Raw genomic sequence first — 2,288 nt, forward strand, 5'->3', positions numbered from 1 at the left:
TTAGGAATCTGTGATGTGGTAGAAGTCTACATACTTACTGTAGTTTCTAGTGTTAGGAATCTGTGATGTGGTAGAAGTCTACATACTTACACTAACTTCCAGAGGAATCTGTGATGTGGTAGAAGCCTGTGTTTTCAATGTAGGATATGGTTTGACTTCAACGTTCTTCATGACGTTTCTGGAAGGCCCTGAAATTGTTTGATAGGTTATTAGAAAATATGTATTGTACAGTTTAAAAACCTTGAATTAAACACACTGCTCTTGTGCGATTAAATATTTCAATATGATTATTCCAATGAATATTTCTATGACATTAAACATGATTATTAAAAAAAAATTCATCAAAGATATGTGGCTCCCCCCCTTACCACCTCAAACATCAACACAACTACTACCTACGATGTGATATCACAATGATGTACTATCACTTTATGTTACTGTAGTCAACTCTGCCTATCGAGATCTCACTATTCATTCGCTTTCATTTTGTCTTCCTCTGATGCCTTGCAGCATTGAGGAGAGACACAGTGAATGGTGTTTTGCTTGCTTGTTCACCTCCTGTGTCATCATGTTCCCAATGGTGACACCTTCAAGTCATCATCTGTTTGGTTGTTCTTTACCTTTCTAGTGAATGCTCTGTGTGGCAAAACAATTTTGATGTTGTCTAATTAGGTGTTTGACCTATTTGACTTGTTGCCACTTGATGTACGACAAGGCTGGTTTGGTTTTCATCTTCAATGTTATGCTCTTGTTACATATTTTGTCTCTAATAGTAATACCAACAATTTTTCTGAAGAATCTCATTTTGTTGTTGGTATCAAGGTGGTGTTGTAGAGAGTTCTTTTTTTTTCAGGAGATATCTCTGTTAATGAATTTATTAAACATTTTTACCCTTACCAAATATCTAAGAAAAGATCATATTTGAGGCCACTAGAATGTTAGAAATCACTAGGAACAGAAATGGCTTCCAAAGACTAGGGAAAAATTAAGGATAGCCTAACTAACCTATGCACAGTTGTGTTCTGAGTTGAGTGAAGAGCTATCGAGTAGAAACTTCAAATACAGTGGAAAACATAGAGACATTTGTTTGGAAAATTATATAAGCCAAAGCTACTGACAGAGAAATAGTAAAGTGTTTGATAACATGTTCCATAAAGGGAGTAGCTGGAATTACACTATGCTGTTTCTACTTCTGATGTTCTACAGTTCACTTAGGAATAAACCAGAAGGTGTTGAAAAAAGAAGTTTTTAATGGGAGTGAAAATCATAGAAATATTGTAAAATATTATATTTGTAATCAAATAGGCCAGTTTTTTTATGTATTTTCCCATTATAAGCCATGTATTTAAAAATGGAATGCAGAGATAACAGAGAGGGGTTGATGAGGGAGGCTTTGATTTTCCCTCAAGTAAAATTCCCTCTAACTTACATATCCACAACTAATATTGAACTTCTAAGTATAGCACTTAAAATTAATGACATAGAAATAGTGGACCAAATAGATACTGGGTCTGATTATTCTTCTATAAACTGCAACAAATAAAAAAAATAGCCTTCATTAGGTCCATTTGCTAACCTGGAATGAAGTAAAAATGAGTCTTGCTGATGGAATGACTATTTCTTAACCCTATGGACATTTAATGACTTTGGTAGCAAACGGTATTATACTGTTTAATGAAATAATGATGAATGATGGGCAGTGCTTCCATTTAAATGGCAATTAAAGTGAAAACTTAAGAGATATTATTGAAATACAACAATATTTTTAGTGATGTTGCTGAAACCATTAGTGAAAAATCAATATTTAGTAAATCACATCATTGTTTGTCCAATAAGGTAAGAGTACTTCATGAACAACTGGATGAAATGCTCCATTGTTTGTTCACTAAGTTAAGAGTACTTCATGAACAAGTGGATGAAATGCTCCATTGTTTGTCCATTAAGGTAAGAGTACTTCATGAACATGTAGATGAAATGCTCCCGTTGATCTATCTATACCAGCTCCTGATCAATCAATTGGTTCTGTTGATCTATCTATACACGCTCCTGATCAATCAATGGATCCTGTTGATCTATCTATACCAGTTCCTGATCAATTAATTAGTTCTGTTGATCTATCAAAACAAGCTCCTGATCAATCAATGGACCCTGTTTATCTATCTATAGCAATTCCTGATCAATTAATTGGTTCTGTTGATCTATCTATACCAGTTCCTGATCAATTAATTAGTTCTGTTGATCTATCAAAACAAGCTCCTGATCAATCAATGGACCCTGTTTATCTATCT

The 2,288-nt window shown here is 34.0% G+C and overlaps 1 protein-coding gene across 1 annotated transcript in view; it reads right to left on the minus strand.

Annotated features, from left to right (window-relative positions):
* Positions 1–86: 86 nt before the first annotated feature.
* The window catches only part of LOC111084138 (Niemann-Pick C1 protein-like), a gene marked incomplete at its 3' end in the record, with an annotated part of 5,715 nt that continues 3,513 nt past the window's right edge, over positions 87–2,288 (minus strand). Inside the window, exon 4 of the mRNA XM_022380920.1 lies at positions 87–188. Coding sequence (XP_022236628.1) covers positions 87–188 — 102 coding nt within the window. The remainder of the gene's footprint in view (positions 189–2,288) is intronic.

This window comes from Limulus polyphemus, unplaced genomic scaffold, assembly GCF_000517525.1.
Source record: "Limulus polyphemus unplaced genomic scaffold, Limulus_polyphemus-2.1.2 Scaffold14017, whole genome shotgun sequence".
In the NCBI taxonomy this organism is placed as follows: Eukaryota; Metazoa; Arthropoda; class Merostomata; order Xiphosura; family Limulidae; genus Limulus; species Limulus polyphemus.